Genomic DNA, 21711 nt, shown 5'->3' on the forward strand with positions numbered 1-21711 from the left:
ATATATATATATATATATATATATATATATATATATATATATATATGCACGAGCAAGTTTTATTTAATGGAAGAGATCGGCTACATGCTTAATTGTAAAAGAAAAGGTAATATAATTAGAAATAGACGCACGACAATGCCACGTTACATGGATTCTTGTTTCTGAGCGTAGGGTCCATTGTTTCCTAATGTCGTCCAACACTATTTATCTTTTTAAATTAGGGTTTTTGACCTTTTATTCATTTTTCACTCTGATATGATTGGATTTGGAATGTCATGAAAATTCACAAAAACCTCAACGAATATTGGGCGTATTGATTTAGATCAAAGATCAAATCTCAACGTACGAATATATGATGCATAAATGTGATCTCTTTGACCATTAATATATAGTTCGTTCAAGATATCTTATATACATGCATTAATTGATTACAAAATTAATTGGACATGAATATTCTTGTTAACAAAAAATACTATACGTTATAACGTTAAAATCGATGAACTCTAATTTAATTTGTTACTTTAGATGGCACATATATAATGTTGGGGATATATAATTATATGCAGTGGATTTATAGGAATTTATGAATATCAAATGGATGAGTATAATTCTCATGGAAGTTCATGAGTATAATTCTCATGGAAGTTCACTATAATATTTCAGCTTTTGATTAACAAACTTTTACACAGGGGGCCACAAATTTTTAAAAGTGTCATCCAAACCCATGTGCATGATGCATGGAAACCTACCGGCCGGCAATTTGAGGATGGAACGGTATATTCATATATATACTATACGTAATTGAATCTACTGTTACAAGAGATTGGATTCATAGAGAATCATTTTATATATATAAAAAAAAGGGTTCATGTATTCATATATTTGATTACGGGGAAAATGAATTGACTGAGCAAATGTAAAAGTGAAGTGGTGGACGTTGTTAGTACTAAGAATGAATTCAAGTGGTTGAACAGTTTTGGTAGGCCAAAACCGGACCAATAATTCCTTTGCCGATTCGGGAAAGGAAAACATGGAGACGAAATTCCCGAAATCACCCTCCAAGTGTATGAGGTCCACAATACAATGAATGATTAATGCTTAACACACACACATATATATATATATATATATGTGTGTATATATATGTGACGCATGTATTCATGTTGATGTGGGGACTAGACCCTAAATCTCGTCCCATGTGACTTAACGTTCCATGTCATTTTCCCCATCTCGGAGTGGCATCGCTTTTGAGATGAAATGGTAATAGTAGCAACGATGACTCACCAATCTATGATTGGAGAGAATTCGGATTTTAAATATACACACTATATATATATGTATGTATGTAACTATGTATGTATGTAGAGTGTAACGTGAACAATATCTACCATAAACGTTTTCATATATACTAATGGCTATATAGTACAAATGCATGTTATGATCCATGCCATGATATTTCCATCTCAATGTAGTTTCTTTTACGGATTAAGGAAATATATATTCAGATCTTGGGTTGTATATGTGTGTGTATATATGAAAAACAAACATGCAATTAAGTGTTTCAATGTAAAATTTACATTGCTATTTTAATTTATGAAACCATCCCCATGCAATGAATCAAAAAACACAAAATAAAAGCAGTTTGGGTTGAATATAATCAAATCATGTCACGTTCTTTTGTTATCTGGTCCCAACAAGAAGGAATCAATTGATCAAAATCCCATTTGGTCCCCCAAACACAAGGGGTCCTTTTGCACAATTTTTGTTGTGAATAAACCATTTTCTATTTTTCTATTTATTTATTTATTTACTTACAAAATGGGAATAAAGGGGAGGGTCCTTTAAAGGCCATTGAAGGAATTGTCTAGCCAAAACAACTCCAACATGCCTTTTCATGTGACACATGGTGGTGGGGAGTAAGAGTAGCACCCCCTCTCCCCTCTTACATTTTTTTTTTTACCGTCATTTTCATCAATTAATTTGGTTACATGTGAAGTGATGATAGGATTACAGTGTCGGTAAAAAGTTTAAAGCCACGTAAAATGATTTTTGGCATTCTAGAAGATGGATCGTATTATCAGCAAAGTTAAATTCCTTTAGAGCCTTTGAAACTACATTTGGAACATTTTAAATTTCCTATCCACACTTCAAAATGGATTTCTTTACGAACCTCAAAACAGGTTTTAAGTTGTTGATAATATGACTCATCATTGGTATTGTGTGGTTTGTGAAATAACACTCGATCATTTAGGGAAAACTCCCACGTGAGTTGGTAAACAACAACATGTTCAACATATCGAAAGGTTAGGAGTTCGACTCCTTACCATTCACATGTCACCTGTCAGTTACGGCTAATTTACCTTTTACGTATGTGTCGCAAGTTCGTGCACGTAGAAGTGGAGATTTACTGTCCGCAATGTCGTTTCCGTCCGGTCCATTGGGCTGTAAGGCGTTGCGGGGTCCGACCGGACAGCAGGTTCCCCAAACAAATATATATATATATATATAAAAACACTTGATCAATTAATTGTAGATTTTATAATTCCTTTTATTGGATTACATGTAGACGCAAACCTCTGCATAAACTTGTGTTTCTTGCTAAAAGCTTCTTCTTCTTCCTCTCGAAAGATCGGCAATAATCTCACCCTCGATCATACTGTTTTATGATGTATGACTATACTTCAATGGCAATCTACCTGAGTAATACACAAGGTGGATGTATGAGTTCGCCCCCCAAAAAAAAACACAAACCCGTTGGTTTGAATCATGGGTTAGACACCATCTCATCATAAATTCTACTCGCATTCCTTTTATCGCCGATTTTGTGGTATCCTTTGATCAAAGCCTCGTATATATCCGCATCAGGCTGCATCGATCTTCCCTTCATAGTTCTCAAGCACCTTTCCCCGGCCTCTACTTTCCCGCACGAGCAAAGGCATAGAATGAGCGATTTCAACACCTTAGGACCTGGAGAGAGATTTCGATACTCCATTTCGTACAACAGCTTGAGAGCTTCTTGAAAGTCGTCTCCTTTCGCAAACCCTCGAATCATGTGAGTGTAGGTAGCTTCATTGGGGACAAACCCTTTATCGATCAATGTGGTTAGGATTTCGTTCGCTTGTTTCACGTTCTCAATCTTACTTAGCCTCTCCACGAGCTCGTTGAAAGCCGAGCAACTAGGAAGAAACCCTTTACCGATCATTTTCTCGCAGTAGCTCAAGCTTTCGTCTTCTCTCCCGAATCTTGAGCAACCCTTGATGAGAAGATCGAATGTTTCACCATACGGACTCAAACTCACATCCTCCATCTCAGAAAACATCCGGTTGGCCTCATCGATTTCGCCCTTTTCGCAATACCCTCTGATAAAAGCTGTGTAGACAAACGAATTAGGGTTGAAACCTCTGTGAAGCATTTCGTCGAACACTCTGCGTGCAGACACCATATCTCCGAGCTTCACCTTCGCGCATACTACTAGAGAATAGCCAATTGTATCGAGAATCATGTTCTTCTGCAACAATCTCTTCAACAGGCTCATGCACTGTTCGATTCTACCCTCTTCCAAAACCCTAAGAATCAAACTCGTGTTAACGATCACTGGAGGAGAACATCTCTTACCTTGTATCCTATCCAGAGTATCTACAGTCTCCTTCAACTTCCCTTCCTTGCACAGCGCATTAATCATTATCTGAGTCGTTGTTTCGTTCGGATAAGTTCGTTTCTCGATCGCACGTTCGTACATTCTCCAGACGAGATCGTTTCGATCCGATTTCAGAGAGAAATGGATCAAAGTATTGAATGTTATCACACTCAGAGAGAACCCATGATCACCCAATTTCAGACAAACATCGAAACCCAGATCCAAAAACCGGAGCTTTGCATATCCCTGAACCAACAGATCAAACACAAGAGGAGAAGAACACGAAACCTCGTACGTGGCCAACAAGGGATCAAGAACAGGGGAGCCAGATGAACAGCCTTGTGAAGATCTCACCAAAACCGATTCGATCAGAGCACGAGCGTCGATGAACAAGCAGGCTCTGACGAGGATGTGAATCGCGACGGCGTAGGACGAGATCCCGTGTCGGCGGTTCCAGGATTTAGCGGACCAGTGGAAGAAACTCAACGCGCGTTTAGCGTTCTCGGGCTGTCTGAACCGCAGAAGCACTTTCTCGACGAGGGTGTCGGAGAAATCCACGGCGGAGAACTTCTCGGATAGAGCTTCCCAGTCGTCGCCGTTTCGTAAGGATTCGGAAATGGCGTCGACGAGAAATTGTTCTTCGTTGTTCGGAGTAGTTTCAGTGTGGAGGAAGGAGAAGAATGGGCTGCGTTTTCTGTAACGTTTCGAGACGAGAAGAGAGACGTTTCGACGAAGTGACGCCATTGCTGTGCTTCTGTATCACCGAGGTCCGAGCGTCAACACATGATCGAGGAGAAGAAAACACCAATTTGATATATCAGGAAACTAAGTTAAAATCAAATTGCATTGGGGTGATTGTACTAAAAATTCGAACTTTTTTTTACCAAAAAAAATTAAAATTTCAAACTTTTGAAAAAGATGAAATCTTTCTCCAAACCAGCGTTCACATTGAATCCTCCGTCCACATTGCATTGCAGAGAATCCTAGTAGAAACAGATTTGGATGGGTCTCTTCTTATTTTGAAACCCAATAACATCTCTGATCTCTTATTAAAAAAAACAGGACGATTATGAACTTTTGTGAACTTGAAGACAGAAGAACAGAGCTATGACCATTGTTAACTGGCGTTGATGTTTGTAAAGTTACATCAAAGTACTGCAAACTGAAATTGTTGAAGAATCATGGGTGAAAGGCAAGAGCATGGTTTCTGATCTTCGATCGAAGATTTCAAATGAAACAAATCGTAAGTTTCGAGAGTCTTGGATCGTCCTCTCGGGTAATCATCGGTCGACAAAACTCAAATTCGAACAGACGCTGGAACAGTGGATTACGTGGGACCCACATCAGCCCCAATCCTGACATGTCGTTTATCAACAAGATCAAGCCGGATACCGTAGGTTATGTCATTGTTGGATTATAAGTTAGATTGGATGATTCACACACACACAATTTACTTGGGTGGTCAAGTTAGTAGATAAATGTAAAGCCACGAAAATGATTTTTTTGTATTCATAAGGGTTTTTATCGTATCGTTGGCTCTCACTGGGCCGCATGTAACCCTTGTGGTTGCCATTTCACTTCAATCCATAATTCTTGATTTTTGTCCTCTTCCTCTACCCATTTCTTACCCACTTTCTCTTTCCTTTTCTCATCTTTTTCTCCCCCCAAGTTAGTTCCTTCTCTCTCTCTCGGGCTGCATCCGTTTGTATCCGTTTGTTATCTTTCTGATTTGTAGCTGTTAAATTCGGAATTTTTCTTGGTGGGTTCGTCTTAGATTTTATTTTGGTTGCTGTCGGAGTCGCGAATTCGAGGTCGGTGAAGTATCAATCTCTCTATTTGTTCGGGTTCTTTAAGAATGTAATCTGTCGGTTGCGCCACGGTCTTTGCCTGTTAGGTTTTTCAAGAATTGAAGTCATGTATTGTTTTCTTATGTTTGTTTAAAGGAATTATGATTCTACATGCAATCCCCTTGGAGATAAAGGCTACTACCTCGGCTGAGAATTGCATCTCTTTTCTGCAAAATCAAAATATTTATTATCTTCGGAATCCTTTGATTTCGCCTAAACATCGACCACAAGTTCAAGTATCCATAACAAATTGGCTATGTTGCTAAATCATTGCTATTCGATGGTGTGCTTATATATATATATATATATGTGTGTGTATGTGTAGGAGTTCAGATTCTTCAGAATGGCTCTTAATGTGAACAAGGTTCCAAATGGTACCATTCTGGCTAAGAGGGCAAATGCCTCAAGATCACTTAGAGTTTTATTACCCTTTTGGCCAAAAAGAAGCAATGATCATCCTCGAGTTGCTAGATCGGGATCCAACCTTGAAGGGTTACAGGGTTTTAATGTAAAACCCGTTGCTTTAGCCAATTCTCGAAGATCTTCCACTCTATGCTTTCTCGGAAAGTCACGAGACACAGAATCTAAAGAGTCTACGAAATGGTATATGGTGACTTTGATTCTTGGCTCTTGAGATTTGCCCAAACAACTTTTTAATCTGAAATGATGAAAGCTAAATTCTATGATCAGTGGCCACACTGCTTTATTTCAATGTTAAAAGCTTTTCTTGGCGATGTATCAGCTCTGAAGAAAGTGAAGGTGAGGGCCAAGTAATGCCGAGTAGAACAGACAACTCAAGCCGGGTCGTGGTGGAATATGTTTCCAATGATGCTAAGTTTGTGAACGAAAGGGCTCGTAATGACTTAGTTCTTCTTTCTCGGTATTCTTTCATATCCAACGTTCGCTCCTAATTTCTAGAACTGCAAGGTTTTGGCTGTGCTTCTTTATCATATGTAGGTAGGAAAAATGTGAATTTCGGGTTTGGCTATGTTGATTTGTGTGATACTTTTCTGCAGCGGCATTGTGAGGCTTGATGCTCGTGCACGTCAAGACATTGCCATTCTCGGATCAGAGTTTCTTAAACTGGACGGTAAGCATCATTTTACATTTGAGGGGCAAGTCTATGTGAATTTGTCGGTTGGACCGCTTAGATGTTTAGGATGAATCATGTATGGAAAGTCTAGGTTGATGTGAAGTAATGTTACCTTGATGAATTTTGAAGTTATGTTCTGGAAATTGTCGAAATGTTCGAATCTCGGTATTCCATCTCTCATGCGTTTAATGTTGCTGATTCATGCTTTTTTTTTCCGAGATGCAGTTTTTCCCTTTACACTAAGATTTTTAACCTTTTCTTTGCGGGTTTGATGTGAAGCTCGGGCAAGAGAAGATACTGAGAAAATAGACCGTGGTGTCAAGAGAAAGGCAGAGCGTCTTCATCATATCGCTACTGTATGATTCTCCTCTCTTTCTCAACATTTTACGGGATACTCGATCTTCTAATTTTTTTTCTGTTTTTTTTGTTCATAGATCTTGAAGAACAAAGCTCAGTCTAAATTGAAAAACGCTGCTGAGAAGCATTGGAGTGATGGAGCCTTAGAGGTAACATATGAAATGCCGAATGCCTTCTTGATTTCATTGGAAAACATGTTGTATTATTAGTAACGAAACCCGAAAGAACGTTTGTTGTATGATGGTAATTTCTGATAGATGGACTAAGTGAAAAAGGGTTCATAGGCATACTTCTAGGAAAAGTTAAGAAGTGGAATCAAAGGAATGATCGATCATCCTTCCGTTTCCAGGCAGATTTAAGGCGAGCAGATTTCCGTGCTAAACAACGGGCAATGGAGGATGCCCTAATGGCTCTAGAGGTGAGACTAAAACCCCGATTCATTGTAAATTTTGATGTTTGATTCGATTTCTTTCTTGTTCTACTTCCTAATCCATGTTTACATCGTGTTCTTTGGCGTTGATCCAGTTCATCAAGAATATTCACGACATGATGGTACGGAAAATGTATAACTTGTAAGAACCGATACTTTCTGAGAACGTCTCATGTTGTTTCCTGTCATTTAGATAGATATCAAAATCCCAAAAATCAACTGATGTTGTTTTGTGATAGAGGGGTTCCATCGGGTAATTCTATGACAGACTGTATATCCCTCGAGAAGAACGGAAGAGCTCTCGAGTTTTTCCCTGGGGAAGTTTCATCTGATCGTATAGAAGCTATCGAGGTCCGATTCCGACTATAGTCATTATCTGTTCTTATAATCAACAGAATTAATGGAAAAAATGATCTTTCCATTGATCGATCCTCTGGACATTGGACAGGAAGCTTACCGGAGCATGGCATCAGCTCTCTCGGAAGCCGATGGAATCGATTATACCGATCCCGAAGAGGTTCAAAACCCATTACATATGAAATTCGTAGACTTTTATTAGTGAAAACTGAGATCGATGTTTTCTTTTTCTTACGTAACAGCTTGAGTTGTTGATTGCAACGCTGATCGATCTCGATGCAATGGATGGAAAAAGCAGTGCTTCTCTCTTGGCTGAATGTTCAAGCTCTCCTGACGACAATACAAGGTACCGCGTCTTCTTCGTCCATCGACACAAATTCTGTACCTGTTTTTTCTTCCTCGTCTCTTCGGGCAAGCATTAACGATATTGGTTTGAAGATAAATTCTTGACAGTATGTGTTTTTGTTTCTGGTGCAGACAAGCTTTGGCTAATGCCTTAGCGGCGGCACCTTCCATGTGGACTCTGGGAAACGCAGGCATGGGAGCATTACAGGTAAAAGAACATCAAACTACCTTCGGATCGATCCTGTCTTGTCCTGGAGAATCTTCAGAACCCTTTTTACGTACCGAATTCACGAGACGGGTTAGCCATAAAAGCTTCGGTTTTTGCAAATGGTTTTTTTTTTAATGCAGAGGCTGGCGGAGGACAGTAACCCGGCGATAGCAGAGGCGGCTTCGAGAGCGATATACGAGTTGAAGAAGCAGTGGGAGATCGAAGAAGGGGACTCACTGAGGTTTATGATGACGATGAACAACACCACTTCCTCTGAGGATGATGACGTCGGCAATGGCGGCGACCACGTCTGATCTGAACTTTGTCCTAAAACTGTAGATATTTTGCAACACAGAAATAGAATGTTTTACAATAGACGTTTTGTAGAATGTTATATTTTGGTAATGTATCAAAGACATATGTAAGGATTAACCCTAAACTTCTCCCATAAACAGAACATTCACACACTCAATCCTCCAATATTTTCCACAAAAATCGGTTCAACAATCTGCGGAAAAAAAACATATGTAAAGTGTGTGTGTTTTTGGTGAAAAAACTTATGTAAATGCGTTTACGAGATTTGATATTGGTAATTACTTGTGTTTCCTATCTGACTAGAAGTGTTAAAAACCTCTCAAAACTCAATTCATAAGAGTAATAAAAATGTAAAAAAGGTTATAGTAAAAAGCAGGATGTCTATTGGACCAAAAATCATATTGTATGATCAATATATATACAATGTTTCATAATTTTGTTCTAATAAATAATATTAATGCATAAACTAATATATATATATATATTACTTAAAGGAGTGGGTTATATATTTTTACAGCGGTAAATATTATCTATGCATGGAACCAAACCAAATAAATCTAGACGGTTGTGACTAGCCGACGTCCGTTGGCCAACTGCTTTACTACTCTCACGGATATTTGTGTTACCCACCAAATCCATAATAACTTGTGAAAATTAAACTTACTCAAATACAAGTAAACGGACCAAAAATCAATGCATGCAATAACCAAAAACTCAAAAAAGTTTTTTTATTTTATTTTATTTTGGTAAGAATATTCCATGCACTCACACACTTTACCTAATATGTTAAAAAAAAAACTTGGAGAAATGGGCATTATTGAGAAAATTAATACAAAATAAATAACAAAATAATCAATCCTTTTTCACTATATATAACCTCAAGAAAGACACGCTTCCAGATTGTCCGAAGCGGTTTAAGATTAAAACAAAATGAGGAAGAACCTAACAGTGTCCGGCGCCGTCGTGATCTTGGCCGCCGTCATGGGCTCGGGCTCGGCCTCGGCCGCATCACTCGTGACGTACATTTTCGGGGACTCGTTGACGGAAGTGGGCAACAATAATCACTTGCAGTATTCGCTAGCGAGATCGGATTATCAATGGTACGGTGTCGATTTTCCCGGCGGTAAGGCCACCGGCAGATTCACCAACGGCAGGACCATCGGTGATATCATATGTACTGATATATTACACTCTTCCAGTGCTCTCTCTCTTTTCACTCTTTCATGATTTTTTTTGTTTCGAATTTTATTATTATAATAACCATAATCGAAAACAAATAGTTTAGAACTAATGCTTAATTAAGCATTAGATTACGGTATCATTATAATTTATAATCATATATATTCGGTATGGATTAACAACGAAGCTTCATGAGATTTATTTGTTCTCATTTTAACCTTTTTAATGTGTGTAAATGTATATTTATTTATTTTATATAAATATATAATAAGAACAGCTGAGAAGCTTGGGATTCCATCGCCGCCGCCTTATCTGTCGCTGTCACAAAACGACGACGCATCGTTTCTCAGCGGAATTAACTACGCCTCCGGAGGAGCTGGAATTCTCAACGAGACCGGCCTTTATTTCGTAATTTCCCTTTTTTTTCTTCTCCAAACTCATTCCCTCTCTAATAAATATATTTTTTTCATTTAATTATATTAACAAATTTGTGTAACAGATACAAAGAATGACATTTGACGATCAGATAAATTATTTTAAAAAGACGAAAGAAATAATTAGATCCAAAATCGGAGATACCGCAGCCAACAAGCATGTTAATGATGCCATGTTCTTCATCGGCATTGGTAATTTAACTTAATTTTTTCTTCTCCCTCTAATATTTGCAACACTTTTTTTTTTGAAAATATTTTTTAAAAAAATAACCACTAATTTTTAATTTTATTTTCGTTGTGTTGGGAATAGGAAGCAATGATTATGTGAACAATTTCTTGCAGCCATTCATGGCAGATGGGCAGCAATACACACACGATGATTTCGTAGAACTTCTTGTTTCAACCCTAAATACTCAGCTCACGGTACCAAAATTTTCACCATTTTTAATCTCATCAATTACATAATAAATCCTTTCTAAACCGGTCGGTATACGTAACGAACCAGAAACTGTACCGATTGGGAGCGAGGAAGTTGGTATTCCACGGTTTAGGCCCATTGGGCTGCATCCCTTCACAGAGAGTCAAATCCAAGAAGGGCACGTGCCTCACACGTGTAAACGAGTGGGTCCTACAATTCAACTCGAGATCTCAGAAGCTTCTAGAAGAACTCAACAAACATCTCCCCGGAGCTAAATTCGTGTTCGCCGACACTTACCCCGCCGTTCTCGACCTCATCGACCATCCCATCCGTTACGGTAAATATTCGTTTTTGTTAATTTCACCATATAAACCCGAAATTGAAGGAATTAAATCGTTTCGCATATATTTTAAGGTAAATTAAAATAAAATTAATTAAAAAAATGCAGGGTTTAAGATATCGGACAAGTCGTGCTGCAACGTGGACACAAGCATTGGAGGGTTATGTCTTCCGAGTTCAAAGCTTTGTGGTAATCGAAAAGACTATGTATTTTGGGACGCATTTCATCCGTCGGATGCGGCCAATCAAATCCTAGCCGATAAACTCTTCTCCGCCCTTCTCTCTTCTCCATCTCCATCTCCATCTCCATCCCCAAATCCCCATTAAAAGAATTGTATCTCCAAGTAATAATATCTCTTATGAGCTTTGTTCTCTCTGTCGTGTATTCAGACAATCAAGAAACAATGTCAAGACAGAGACATTGTTTCAGACAATCAAGAAACAATGTCTCTGTCACAAATGATGTGCACAAAGAGTGATAATGGTTCGCATAACAATCATATGTATATTCCAAAAATCACAACCACTGTTTTACATTATCCCGATCTAACCTATATCCTTTCCAAGTATGTCTCAAGCTTTGATCTTTCCTCAATGGGCAATTTTCCTACACTAAGAGGAACAATAGCTTAACCCTGGTGGTGTTTCATCTGACTATACTACCTACCCTTTTCTCCAAAAGCTCATGATTCCCTCGGCCATCCACTTTAGGTTGCTCCAAACACTTCCTTGTCTCTTTGTTTTCACCTCACCTGCCCCTCCATCCAAAGCTTCTTCCCTGTAACGAGAACAGATATAATCACAGTGTAGATATACCGATATAACGGGCTCAAGATGAGCAGACCGATATGAATCAAGTTTCATCCCACAAGTTACCTGGCCATGTTTTCTGCTTCAAGAGGAATATGGTCTCCTTTCGATTCCTGACCACCTAAGTGCATTGAGTTTTCGGTCTTCGTGTTATCTTTAGGATTTTCAGAGACTGGATACGATGTTGTGTGTGTTTCTTCGTCCACTTTCTGACCTTCGCATGTCTTGAAGTTTTCAGACAAGCTCGGTTCTTTTTCAGGATCTGCATTTTCGAAGCAAGCATCTGAAACTACATCACTTTGACTATTATCACTGGGAAGATGGTCAATGCTATCCCCTTTACTTTCAACACCATTCTGAGGCATCGTTTCCATGCCTCTATTACGCAATTCATCAACTTTCGCAATAATGACAGAAGTATCGCTACTTTTATCCGAACCAGGATCAGAGACATCTACATCACCCGTCACACAATTAGCTTCTGCCTCAACAACATCAGTACCACCGACCTGTAAGCATACGCAAGGGTAATCCGTCAAGTGAACTCACATGAATGACCAGTAGATGATGGGAGAAAAAACAAGATACTCACAACCACAGAAGAAGATCTTACATCATGGGCAGGATTTCGGGAGTGGCCATCAGTATCTGATTCGTTCATAGCCAGTGATGAATCACTGTTTTCGGAAGCTACTATTTCCATGGAGAGATCTTGAGCGGAGCTCACGGAAGGAGTTTGGGACTCGAATTTCAGTTCTTGAAAAATATCCCTGACGATGTAATAACTGCCTCCTACTTCCTTGTGAGTAGCTTTAAGGTTAGGGAACTTTCCTCCATTAGTTGCTCTATATCTGAAGCATAGTGGGAGTATCTGTCTAAGAATTCGACTAGGGCAAAGCTTGCTTTGTCTGAATCTAAACAAATGTTGTCCAGAATCTGAGTTACCTGGTCACGAAAGACACCACCAGAGCTCGACGCTCGTCCCTCGAGAGCCTTGTCCCAACCTTGGACATGGATGCCATCTGAGAAGCAACGGAGGAGGAAGCGTAGGACCTCCCATGGTGGCACTCAACAACAGTCCTCGACACCAAATTCCTGAACCTAGCAGACACTATAAGGCTTTCACCAGAATAATTCTTCCCAAAAAAAAAGTACTGTTTCTACGAAAAAGAATCGAGATTTTGGGGTAAAAAGTTCTTGCTGAGATCCGATCAAAGTGGAGGAAAAACTCTTACCGGTTATGGAGGAGCGATTCGAGAATCTGGCAAGTGAGATTTTGAGATTCCGCATAGTTTGAGTGATCATGCTTGAATGGAACATCCACGGGAACCCATCAACGATCGAAAACAGGGCAAAATTTCCCCTCTTTTTTCTCGAATCCGGAAAAATCTGGGGACGATGCGCTCTGCCAAGAACAGGAAGAGGCGGGCTAAGATCAAGATGAAATGCTGAGACAGATCATTCGTCTGAGCTGAGCTCTTTTTAGGGTTGCGAACAAAACGAAGATGACGAGATGTAAGCGTAGGGTTTTGTGGCAAAGGGTTTTGTGTTTTAACTAGGGAGCGCATATGTATATATCCGAATTAAATTGAATGAAATAAGATCGTATAGAAATTAAATTTACTTTAAAATATAAAAATTAACTGAATGTGACTTTTAAAATTATATTAATTAAAATTCAATTATAAATACAAATAGTTTTAAAAAAGTACATTAATTTTTGGGGATATCGCCATAAAAGTACATTAATTTTTGGGGATATCGCCATAAATACAAATAGTTTTATAAGTTCAATATTTTTAATACAAATAAAATTTTGATTTAAAAAAGAATGATTTTTAAAAAATAATTATATATATGTTATTAAAACTACAAATAAAAAATTTGAAAATAAAATTTTCAAACAAAAAATAGCTTTTGATCATTTTATTATTTTGGTGAAAAATCATTCTATTATTCGTATTAATCTACATATGCCATCGAAAATCATTGATGCTTTCTAAATGATCTTTTTTTTTTTCTAATTGTTCATCGTAATTAAGTTTCTTTAGGCATTAAACTAGTTTCTGATTTTATTATTTTCAATGGAGAGATAAATTGGAAATGAAAATAAAATGATAAATTTTAATTTGAGTGAAATCGAAAGAAAAATCTCCAATAATTCACAATCACATGCCTTTGGACCAGGTCTCACCGGCCCATTTGAAACACAAATATGTATGAGGCCCAGTTTGAATTTCCCTTACATGGGTTACGTTTTCTGGGCCCATTTTTGTCACGTGTCATAATCTTACAAACCAGTTCAGAATCTGATATTTAACCTTTTTTTTTTGTCGCATTGAACGAAGAAATGTATTTATTTTATTAAAAAAGAGTTATAGATAAGCTACTATCCAAAAACATGATATTGAGTCTTTATTCATAATTAAACTTTTATGCAATCGAAACGCATATGTAATATTTCGGACTTTCATGTCTTTTTCTTTTTTTTTTTGGAAAACAAAATTTTTTTAAAAAAATCTAAGAATATAATAAAAAAAATTAGAAAACCGGATTGAACCTCAGATTTAGAAACAATGCCCTAATTGTGTGATTATTAAATTATTAATGCCCTAATTGGGAACAAAAAACACACGTATTGTGTGATTGCTAAGGACCAGCCAGTTTGACGAAGTCATGCACCAAAGACAACCTCTTTAATTTGTCTGACATCAATCCATTTCTACATACATATACATATACATATACATACACGCATATATACACATATGTTTTGTTTATATATATTCGACGTCAACATGCACTTACATGAAAATCTCATGCAATCTCTTGGGATCCGACCCAAAAAAAAAAGGAGAAATGGAGAGAAATGGCGAAGTATTGTCCACGGAGATCGTGAACGATGGAGTTCACGAAGGATCTCCGAGTTTTAGGGTTAGGGTTCGAAGAGGGTTGCCGGATTTTCTGAGCTCGGTGAACCTGAGATACGTACGGCTCGGATACGTATACCTTCTGACGTACGGACACTCCTTCTTCTTCTTCGCCCTCCCCCTTCTCCTCCTCCTCCTCGCCTTTGCCTTCCGCCTCGGAATGCTCACCCTCCCCATCTTCTCCTTGTCCTTCGTCTTCCTCTATCTCTTCCTTTCCATCTCTCCTCGTTCCGTGTATCTCGTCGACTTCGCCTGTTACCGCCCTCCCCATCACCTCAAGGTGATTCCACGTCATCCCACTCTTTAACATTGAATTATAATTATATTTACCATTTTATATCCTAAATTAAATCGTTATGTATATATGCAGCCATTAAAGCATTATATAAGTTTATTACACCTATATGTTATAACATTATTGGCCATTAAATTATTGGGAAACAGTTTTTGTGCGTAGTATACGAGAGTGACGAGGAGCAGATTATAACATTATTGGCCATTATATAGGTAGATGAAAACGTTAAATACAAATAATTCCAATAGTGCCCTTATAAATATTTTTTTTTTTGTGTAAAAACGCCCTTATAAATATTATATAGGGTTTTTAAGTAATTTAGCTGAATTTCTCATCCTACGAATTAAATTTTTACATTTTACAATGTCTTATTCATTGTCTGAGCTAAGGATTAAAAAAAATAGAAAGATTCTTGAGGCGTTGGGATGATGGATCGTCATCAATTCTCTTTCGAAACAGATATCGAAAGCCGAATTCATCGAGCTGGCGAGAAAATCCGGCCACTTCGACGAAACGGCCATCGAGTACCAACAGCGAGTGCTCGAGAAATCGGGGATAGGAGACGAGAGCTATCTCCCGAGAGTGATATTCGAGCCGGGCCACACCGTCAACCTCCGTGACGGCCGTGAAGAAGCCGCCATGGTTATCTTCGGAGCCATCAACGATCTCCTCGCCGCCACCAGCGTCTCCGTCAAGAACATCAAGATCCTCGTCCTGAACTGCGGTGTCCTGAACACGACGCCTTCCCTGTCGGCGATGGTGATCAATCATTACAAGCTGAGGCATAACACCGAGAGCTACAACCTCGGAGGAATGGGGTGTGCCGCCGGAATCATAGCCGTTGATTTGGCCAAAGATCTGTTGAATGCCCATCTCGGATCTTATGCGTTGGTCGTGAGCACTGAGGTTGTCAGTTCCACTTGGTATTCCGGCAACAATCTCGATCTTCTCATGCCGAATTGCTTCTTTCGGATGGGAGCCGCCGCTATCTTGCTCTCGAGTCGACGTCTTGATAGGTGGCGTGCCAAGTATGAACTCAAGCAGGTTCGGATTCCTTTTTCTTGAACATTACATTGAAAAAAACTCGGTTTTGTAAGATGGTTTCGGGTTTTTAGGGATTTGGTTTTATGAAAACTCAAATAATAAATATGATCTGAAAACAGCTTGTGAGAACGCACAAGGGAATGGACGAGAAGAGCAACAAGAGCATACAGCTTAGGGAAGACGAAGGAGGGAAGCAAGGCCTGTACGTATCGAAAGACGTTATAGAAGTCGGCGGCCACGCTCTGAAAGCGAATATCACGACGCTAGGGCCTCTGGTACTGCCAGTTTCCGAGCAAGCTCACTTCTTCGCCAAGCTACTGTCGTCGGTTTCTGAGAAACCCTACATCCCAAACTACAAGCTAGCCTTCGAGCATCTTTGCGTGTTGGCATCGAGCGAAAAGGCGCTAGACGAGATCCAGAAGAACTTGAACTTGACGGAAGAGTACATGGAGGCGTCGAGGATGACGTTGAGACGGTTTGGGAATACGTCGAGCAGTAGCATCTGGTATGAGCTGGCTTACTTGGAGCACAAGAAACGGATGAAGCGAGGGGATAGGGTTTGGCAGATGGCTTTCGGGTCAGGGTTCAAGTGTAACAGCGTTGTGTGGAAGTCACTTCGTGACATCCAACCCCCAAAATACACTCCCTGGACCCTCTGACTCGTCCAGCGGGTATCTTTGTAATTTCATGTCATGATGTCCCTTCTACCCTAAAACCCTAATTACAGTGCTAGAACATTATAAGAGTCCTGCTATATGCCTTTTTCGACGGCAATCTTGTGAAAGTTAGAAACAACAAAACAACTTTGAACAGAGGAAAATAACCCAAATGTTTCAGATTCTGTATACAAAATTGAATCATCATTCATCACAATCTCCTTGCAAATCTACTCCAACCACTAATACTACACCAAACCAATTGAGACCTGGACATTCCGGCCAAAAGCTTTCTGACATAACCAAGATACTCCAATGCGCCAATGCCCCCACAAGAATTTTCACAAGAAGATCAGACTCAGAATCACAGTTAATACGTTCGACATACCCCGACTATAAAACATGCCGGTATTGAACCCCGAACTCGTGGAATTCATGGACGGCGCTGTTATGTTGACCAATGTTCCGTTCCTTCCACCTCCGCGGCTGGAAAATAGTTAAAAAGATATCAAAGTTTGAATCTTTTGTGTTTCTTTTACTAAAAGCTTACAGCTTTGATGCTTAAGTGGCAATAACTTAGTAGCCCATCTTATGATAATTACCTTCCGGCAAACACGCATGAACCATGACCTGCATTCGATCAAAGATCAGATAAAGCGTCAAGACGTAGTTGTATCAAACGTTCAAAAAGAAGTCCGATTCAAACGAAAAGCTTACTTGGATCTGTTGTTGTGATGGAAGCAACACCGTTGAAATTACAGGCATCCGGATTGTTCCCCATCTTATGATAATATGTATCAAATGCATAATTCGCGTGTGCAACCACATTATCCGGTTCATAGCAAGCCTCTCCTTGCTTTATTGGCAAGCAATCTACCTTCCCCGGGCCACATGCCCAGTCAAGAGCCGCTTGAAGCATCTTCGGGTCAGCCCCTTCTCTTGCAGTGCAGTATGTCTGGTTGGTCGTGTCATTTGCCAAAATCGACCCTGAATCAGTTAACTGTAGAATGTAGACCGGGTCACCATTCGCATCAAACAGTCCCCAATTTTTCTCAGACAGCGGTCCGGGTTTCGTGTCCTCGTTGTAGAGCTCGTAAATGTAAGTGCTCACTGCAATTCCCGGACGCTTGGGAGTTCCTGTCTTGTTCAGTACATGTCTGATAAGATTGCTGTTGTATGTGTTGGCGTTTTCAAGAGTGGCATCCGGCTCGTTGGAATCACCCTTTGAAGGCCAACCCGATTCAGTCACCACGACAGGAATCTTAGTGAAGTTGACGAATTCCATGGCGAAATAGGCAGCATCAACAACAGCATCAAAGGCATTTGAGTAGTGAACAAGTGTGTTAGAGTCCACAGCTTCTTTATTCGGAGGGATTGGTTTGAATAGGGCATAGTCCAGAGGAATCACTCCGTTTGATCGCATATAGTCGTCGTAAGGATACACGTTGAGCATGAGATATGAATCCGTGGACTGCAAGAAGCTTAGCAAGGGGACCAGAACCAGATTCCATGAGCGGTTAAAGAAGGCTTGTGATGGAGGAAAAGGGTCGAGGATCAAATCGGTGGACAATGGAGTAGAAACCTTTATCCGACCATCAAGATTTGCAGAGAGTAGAGCCGAGTGAATATTTTTAATAGCATTCACCAGAATAGGAGCAGCATTGGGAAGAGTGGTCAGAACCTCAGAGCCTACAGCAATGGCAGTGATATTCGTGGCAGGGTAATGAGCGATGACGTTGCGTTTGACCCAATTGGCAGCGGTGGAATTTGATTGACCGATTCCTAGGAGCTGATCATTAGGAACTGAGACAACCACTTTGATGCCAGTGTTTGAAAGGGCAATCAGCATTCCTGGGTCAGAATCATAAAGGCGGATATGTTTGATTTGCTGAGCCTTGAGAAGAGCTACAACTTGTGTTGGATGCGGCATGTCAGAGAGATCTGTCCCTATGTTCACTCCTATGAAGGCTCCTGCAATGAAAGAAAAGGTAAAACACAAGACATACTGGTTAAAGACCGAACCTTTTTACTTCCAATGACATGAAAAGGCATCATTCATATCAAAGTAAGATGCCAAGATACTTGGTACTGCAAAACCGGATGCAATTGCGAACATGGTAAACCAGATCATGGTATAACGCTATGACTTCGCAAAAGATCAGGCACTTCAGAACGAAATGGCCAAGGCCATAACCGCAACCTAAAACACACTTTCTGATGTTGGGGCTGTAACAAAAACTTAACAAAACTATAAATGAATTTCAGGATATTCTCAACCGCGGTTTCGGCAAGGTGGAGTAAAGAAAGCAACAAGATTTACCCTTTACGACAGTAGATCTCTTCGCTACTAGGTGATTTGGACATGATATTTCGAGCTAAGTTTAGAACAAAATCACCACATATGTCTATGGTATGTTCAGTCTATTGGTTGGTATGCACCAAAAACCTTGAACTCTAGATCCCTGAAGCAGATTTGCCACAAACCATTACAAGTGCCATATCTAAAAACAACTATATTCTTGTCAGATTTCTGCTCTTTCTTTTTAACTACAAAACGAAGAACCCAAGCTGGATTTTTTATCCTTTAATAAATTATAGCATAAACCACCATTCTTGTTTCTTTAGCTAAACATTTAAAGCAACCCACCTGCCACAAATATGTAGCCATTCAATGCCAAAACCCTCAAAACGCACAGATACAGCCAAACAATATGCAAAAGCCAACCCTCCAGATCCCAGAAAGCTTACAGAGAAACTCAAGTTCTTGTCATTAGGTGTTCTAAGTATTTAAATATCAGTTAATTTGGAAGATCAACCTCTTAAATGTCGGAATCTTACTAAACAAATGTGCCCCAAAAGAAAACGTTTGAGCTCCTTAGGTTCCAGAAGAAGACATGCAAGGAGATTTCACTTCCCTAGTTCAGACATCAAGAAAAGAGGGAAAGAGTTTCTTCTCTCTTCCATTGATTTTGGGGCTGAAACTGGATTTTAAACTCGAAACCGTGCGATTCTCGAGCAGCGAATCCCAAGTTCAAGATCAAAACACGCCGAAACAAATTTATCGAAATAGAGACATACGCACATACATGAACATGAACTCACCTTCATCAGCTGACACCCGCGAAGAAGCTGCAGCAAGAACAAGGACAAGAGAAAGAAGATGGAGATGAAGAGCCATGGAAAGGGTCGACCTTTTGAGAATCCGAGGAAACCCGAAGAGACAAGAAACAGAGGAGCGAAATGGGTGTCTAAAAACTGAGACTTTGCGAGGAATAAAACCTCAGAAAAGGGAAAGATGGGATCCGACCCAAAAAAAAAAGGAGAAATGGAGAGAAATCGAGGGTAAAGTTGTAGACATCAGGGGAAAAAGTACGAAGAAAAGGTTAGGAAATTGGTGATTTCGAAAGGGGGAGAGAGAGAGAGAGAGAGATGTTACAGTAAATGGACGGTGTAGATGTCTTCTTCAGATTTCGAAATGAGTTAAGAGAGAGAGAAATCCAACGGTCTTCTATAAATTTCAAATAGAAACTACACGGAGTAAATCCAATTCATAATTATATATTTTTAATATTTTATCATCATTCATGAGCTTTTATTTCGAACTAAAATTAAATTTCCTTTTTATATATATCAAAATTTTGATGTTTGGTAATATGTCATAAAATTTATAATCACTCGCTCACGATTTTTAGACGCAGATATTATACATTTATATATATATACATATATAAAAATTTGAATGTTTGGTATGCCATAAAAAATATATTACAATCACAACTTTTAGACGCATGAATGATATATATATACATATATATATATATATAGAGAGAGAGAGAGCGCTTAGGACACAACTTTCTTGGTGTTGGGTATTGGCATTGGAGTGCCAAATATGACAGTGGTAAAACTTGGTAATTGCGAAATAGCCGTTGCCTCTCTTTTGTTTGTTTCTCTCTCTTATATACACTCTAATAATATTATGTGTATGTGCGTGTATATTGTGCCTGTCCAATTGTGTAAATTCTAAATAATTCACACAAAAAAAAAACATTTTCATAAGAAAATTAATTTTATACCTAAATCTCTTAAATTGATATTTTATATGCTTTGAAAAAAGACCATATACCAAGAATTGTATTCCTATGGAAGATACATTGTTTTATTTTGGCCAAAAACTAAAAGATTTTTTTTATTTTCTAATTAAATTGCTCTATCTATCTCGAATTAATTCTCTTACATGGGCTCATCTAGGTTTTCATTTCCGAGCATAGGCCTAGCCCAAAGCATATTGGGCCTATACCAAATACTAATATTTCGCTTATCGGCCTCACAATATAATTAATGGGCCTACCTATAGGCCCAATACAACATAGACCATCCAGGCTTTTGACTTCCGTTCACGAAACTGCATGCCGTTTTACAAATATGGGCGCCAATAAAATCGTGTTAAGCCCAAAACAAAATTCTAAAGGCGTGGGCCCAATATACGAGCCAGCGTCGGCATTTTGAAACCCTAAAAAATAAATAAATAATTTTATATATAAAAAAAATTGCCTTCGGATTAAATTTAATCCAGATTTTAAATTTTTTAAAGGTGAGAACAAAGGAAAATATTGGTGAAAAAAGTATTAAATAATATAATCTTTATGATGGCATTTCTTATATAATATTTTAAAAAGTCATGGATTTTAATTAGAATAATATAAAGATTATTCTGGATACAAATCACCAGTTATTTTTCCATTTCAATAGAAATAATCATATCATTTACTATGCATTCAATAGAGTCATCATAAATTCTGATTTCGCACTATAGCATGTCATAAGTTTTGAAAAATTTAAGACACCAAAACGTGGCTTTGGTTTTTCACACACACTATATATAAAATCACCACATATGTCTATGGTATGTTCAGTCTATTGGTTGGTATGCACCAAAAACCTTGAACTCTAGATCCCTGAAGCAGATTTGCCACAAACCATTACAAGTGCCATATCTAAAAACAACTATATTCTTGTC

The 21711-nt window shown here is 38.8% G+C and overlaps 6 protein-coding genes across 9 annotated transcripts; 3 read left to right on the plus strand and 3 right to left on the minus strand.

The window, feature by feature from the left end:
* Window positions 1-2523: 2523 nt before the first annotated feature.
* Window positions 2524-5102, minus strand: LOC104805618 (pentatricopeptide repeat-containing protein At1g66345, mitochondrial). Its single transcript, XM_010530241.1, has 2 exons — window positions 4750-5102; window positions 2524-4391 (listed from the first exon to the last, which is right to left on the minus strand). Exon 2 carries the CDS (start codon window positions 4379-4381, stop codon window positions 2765-2767), a length of 1617 nt encoding a protein of 538 aa, XP_010528543.1. The 5' UTR covers window positions 4382-4391; window positions 4750-5102; the 3' UTR covers window positions 2524-2764.
* Window positions 5103-5320: 218 nt separating this feature from the next.
* Window positions 5321-8754, plus strand: LOC104805617. Its single transcript, XM_010530239.2, has 13 exons — window positions 5321-5448; window positions 5810-6087; window positions 6227-6364; window positions 6501-6574; window positions 6857-6933; window positions 7012-7083; window positions 7284-7352; window positions 7460-7506; window positions 7604-7715; window positions 7813-7881; window positions 7964-8067; window positions 8199-8274; window positions 8415-8754. The coding sequence occupies exons 2-13, from the start codon at window positions 5828-5830 to the stop codon at window positions 8586-8588; spliced, it is 1272 nt and encodes a 423-aa protein (XP_010528541.1). The 5' UTR covers window positions 5321-5448; window positions 5810-5827; the 3' UTR covers window positions 8589-8754.
* A 753-nt stretch (window positions 8755-9507) lies between these two features.
* LOC104805619 (GDSL esterase/lipase At5g37690) lies at window positions 9508-11333 on the plus strand. Its single transcript, XM_010530243.1, has 6 exons — window positions 9508-9763; window positions 10046-10176; window positions 10268-10394; window positions 10513-10625; window positions 10708-10957; window positions 11069-11333. The coding sequence occupies exons 1-6, from the start codon at window positions 9520-9522 to the stop codon at window positions 11284-11286; spliced, it is 1083 nt and encodes a 360-aa protein (XP_010528545.1). The 5' UTR covers window positions 9508-9519; the 3' UTR covers window positions 11287-11333.
* A 108-nt stretch (window positions 11334-11441) lies between these two features.
* On the minus strand, window positions 11442-13303 carry LOC104805620. Of its 4 annotated transcripts, none has more exons than XM_010530247.1 (5): window positions 13005-13303; window positions 12715-12864; window positions 12362-12620; window positions 11836-12278; window positions 11442-11737 (listed from the first exon to the last, which is right to left on the minus strand). In XM_010530247.1, the coding sequence occupies exons 2-5, from the start codon at window positions 12789-12791 to the stop codon at window positions 11623-11625; spliced, it is 894 nt and encodes a 297-aa protein (XP_010528549.1). In that variant the 5' UTR covers window positions 12792-12864; window positions 13005-13303; the 3' UTR covers window positions 11442-11622. The 4 variants fall into 4 exon arrangements, with proteins under 4 accessions (XP_010528549.1, XP_010528548.1, XP_010528547.1 ...); XM_010530246.1 differs by having other exon boundaries at window positions 12715-12870; XM_010530245.1 differs by having other exon boundaries at window positions 12383-12620; window positions 12715-12880.
* Window positions 13304-14594: 1291 nt separating this feature from the next.
* LOC104805622 (3-ketoacyl-CoA synthase 15) lies at window positions 14595-17041 on the plus strand. Its single transcript, XM_010530249.2, has 3 exons — window positions 14595-14979; window positions 15454-16038; window positions 16158-17041. Exons 1-3 carry the CDS (start codon window positions 14629-14631, stop codon window positions 16695-16697), a joined length of 1476 nt encoding a protein of 491 aa, XP_010528551.1. The 5' UTR covers window positions 14595-14628; the 3' UTR covers window positions 16698-17041.
* On the minus strand, window positions 16841-19984 carry LOC104805621 (glucan endo-1,3-beta-glucosidase 2). Its single transcript, XM_010530248.2, has 4 exons — window positions 19797-19984; window positions 17412-18665; window positions 17297-17324; window positions 16841-17180 (listed from the first exon to the last, which is right to left on the minus strand). The coding sequence occupies exons 1-4, from the start codon at window positions 19870-19872 to the stop codon at window positions 17036-17038; spliced, it is 1503 nt and encodes a 500-aa protein (XP_010528550.1). The 5' UTR covers window positions 19873-19984; the 3' UTR covers window positions 16841-17035.
* Window positions 19985-21711: the final 1727 nt, after the last annotated feature.

The sequence above is a fragment of the Tarenaya hassleriana genome, unplaced genomic scaffold, assembly GCF_000463585.1.
Source record: "Tarenaya hassleriana unplaced genomic scaffold, ASM46358v1 Cleome11, whole genome shotgun sequence".
In the NCBI taxonomy this organism is placed as follows: domain Eukaryota; kingdom Viridiplantae; phylum Streptophyta; class Magnoliopsida; order Brassicales; family Cleomaceae; genus Tarenaya; species Tarenaya hassleriana.